This window comes from Monoraphidium neglectum (assembly GCF_000611645.1).
Source record: "Monoraphidium neglectum strain SAG 48.87 unplaced genomic scaffold scaffold02877, whole genome shotgun sequence".
NCBI lineage: Eukaryota > Viridiplantae > Chlorophyta > Chlorophyceae > Sphaeropleales > Selenastraceae > Monoraphidium > Monoraphidium neglectum.
The window spans coordinates 1-2270 of NW_014010751.1; the positions used below are offsets into that span (position 1 = coordinate 1).

A 2270-nucleotide genomic window follows, 5' to 3' on the forward strand; every position below is an offset into this window, starting at 1 on the left:
GGGGGGGAGTGTTTGCACGTGTTCAGGAGGTGCGGGAGAGGGCAGAGGGGGCATGCCTGCGGAAAAGCTGATGGGCAAGGCTCAAAACCAAGGCACGATTATGCGGCACCTGCCATACCGCGCGGGCTGCTGCGGCAACGATCAGTGACGCGCATCCCAGCCGGCCCCACCCCAACACTGGCCTCGTCGCCCTCCGGTCCCAACTCCCTGCCACGGACCCTCCTGCAGCACCCCCCCTCCCAAACGCACCTTGTCCCCCAGCTTCAGGTCCTCGCGGTCAGTGTCCAGCACGATGGGCAGGCCAAACAGCAGGCCGTTGGGCAGGCGCATGTCCCGCACCACGCTGTCGTACTCCTCCTGGGACATGAAGTGCTCCAGGGGGGAGAAGGCACTGGGGTTCACCAAGAGAGGAGGGGGGAGAGGGGGGCAGCAAAGTGTCTTAAACGGGGCCGTGTTGGAGCGGGGTCGGGGCGGTCCATCTAGGTAGGACGCTGCAGCACTGCTGTTGAAAAGCAGGCGTCCAGGCGCATGCGCCAGCTGTGTCGACCAACACGGCGGCAGATGGCGTATGGCGTCACTGCAAGCTGGCGCCAGCAGCATGGCCACCGGGGTGAGTATGGCCTTGACTGCTCCGGGCAGGCTTGGCTGGCTGCGAAGCCGCCCTCGTTCGCGGGTCACGGTCCCATGGGGCTTGCCTGCCCAGTTGCCCCTATGTTGACACACATGGCGCCCCACACGCGCCAGCAGCCGCTGCGAAATATCCCCCGACCCCCTCGGGTCACCAGGCGCTGCGCTGCGCAGGCCCGTGCAGCCCGGCCGCGGCCCTGTGCCCTGTGTGGTGCTGCGCACCCGACCGTGAGCAGCTCCACGTCGCAGGCGTTGCGGTCGCTGAGCTCCAGGGTGGTGGTGGTGGACGCCACCAGGGCGGCCTGCTCCTCCGCCGGCACCAGCAGGTTGACCAGCTTGCCGCCGTGGGGGGCCTGCAGGCCCTCCGCCGTCAGGGCCGCGGGCTTGGCCTCGGCCACCGACGCCAGCCTGGTGACAGGGGGGGCCGAGGTTCAGGGGGTTTGGGAGAGGGCGAATCGGCAGACGCGCGCACGGGCGCGCCCGCAAAGGAGCGCAGGCAGGCGAGCGAGGCACAGAGGGAGGCATGGAACGCAGTTTGGTGGAGCGACGCGCTGCAACGCGTGTGTGCCTGCGTGCTACAGCGCCTCTGGGGGTGCATCCTAGGATGCCAAATGCGGCCAGATGGCCCAAGGCGCAGCGAAATGTTCACTGAGCGGCGCTGGCGGCAAGGCAGCGCGCGCTGCACATTGCCCAGGGTAGCAAGGGACGCGATCTACAAAGTAAAATCGAACGCTCACCGTGTCACGGCGAGGCCCCTGCGGCCCTCAGCAGACTGCTGGCGAGCAGCCATCCCCCTGGGCTGAGCCCTGACCGCGCAGACGGGTGCCGGAACGGCCACACGCATCGAGTCACGCGCAGCGCGCACGACAACGGAGCGAGCCCCCGCGGCGGCCAGAGTCGAGGCCATAGTGTGTGCAGAGTGTCGCGATGCAGCTCGAGAGAACTCGGGACAGCAGGACGAAAAACGTTCCTGTGCTCGCTTCAAAAGGTAAGGATCACGGGGCAAGGCTCGCGCTTTGTGTGCTGGCTGCTGCACACACCAGCAAGACACCGGTTCAACAACAGTCACCCGGTTTGCGTCATCTCTGGCCCCGACCAATAAACCTATGGTGGTCCTTGTTAAAAATTCTTGTATTTAAAATGCATGTATGAAGGTTGTGCACGATCCTCTACGGTAGTCTGTCCCAGTTGCATCGATCATCATAGTTAGGCCGGCTCAGCTGAGGATGCGCTGCTAATTGAACAAGCTTGCGTATCATGCAATCATCGGAGCGGTCACTGCTAGCCGGCGGCGGCGGCTCTTCAGGCCATTTGTGGTGGCGCGTCGCTTCTGGTGCGCATGCACGAGCTTGCCGCCGCCTTCGCGCCGGCCAAGGACGGGGGCTGCTGCTTGGCTCCTGCGGCGGGCTGGCAGCCAGCAGTGTGCTGGCATCGGCCCACTTATCGTCAGCGTCGCCAAATGACGGGCAACCGCCTCGGTGAGGGTGATGGTGCGAAGCAGCATCGCTGCACGCCGCACTGGCAATGCCGCACAACCTGGTGCATGCACGTACCGTATGTGCAGCGTGTGGTTGGGTACAGAGGATGTGTGTTGCTTAACTGCCGGCGGCGTGGAATCGACGAGCGCCCTGGGAACGCCCCTC

General features: G+C 65.4%; 1 protein-coding gene across 1 annotated transcript; it reads right to left on the reverse strand.

Moving 5' to 3' along the window:
* Positions 1 to 81: 81 nt before the first annotated feature.
* MNEG_11717 (sulfate adenylyltransferase) lies at positions 82 to 1534 on the reverse strand (the record flags this gene model as incomplete). The annotated part of the gene is made up of 4 exons (XM_014039809.1): positions 82 to 129; positions 250 to 391; positions 850 to 1035; positions 1365 to 1534. The coding sequence occupies 4 exons, from the start codon at positions 1532 to 1534 to the stop codon at positions 82 to 84; spliced, it is 546 nt and encodes a 181-aa protein (XP_013895263.1).
* Between the last annotated feature and the right edge of the window lie 736 nt (positions 1535 to 2270).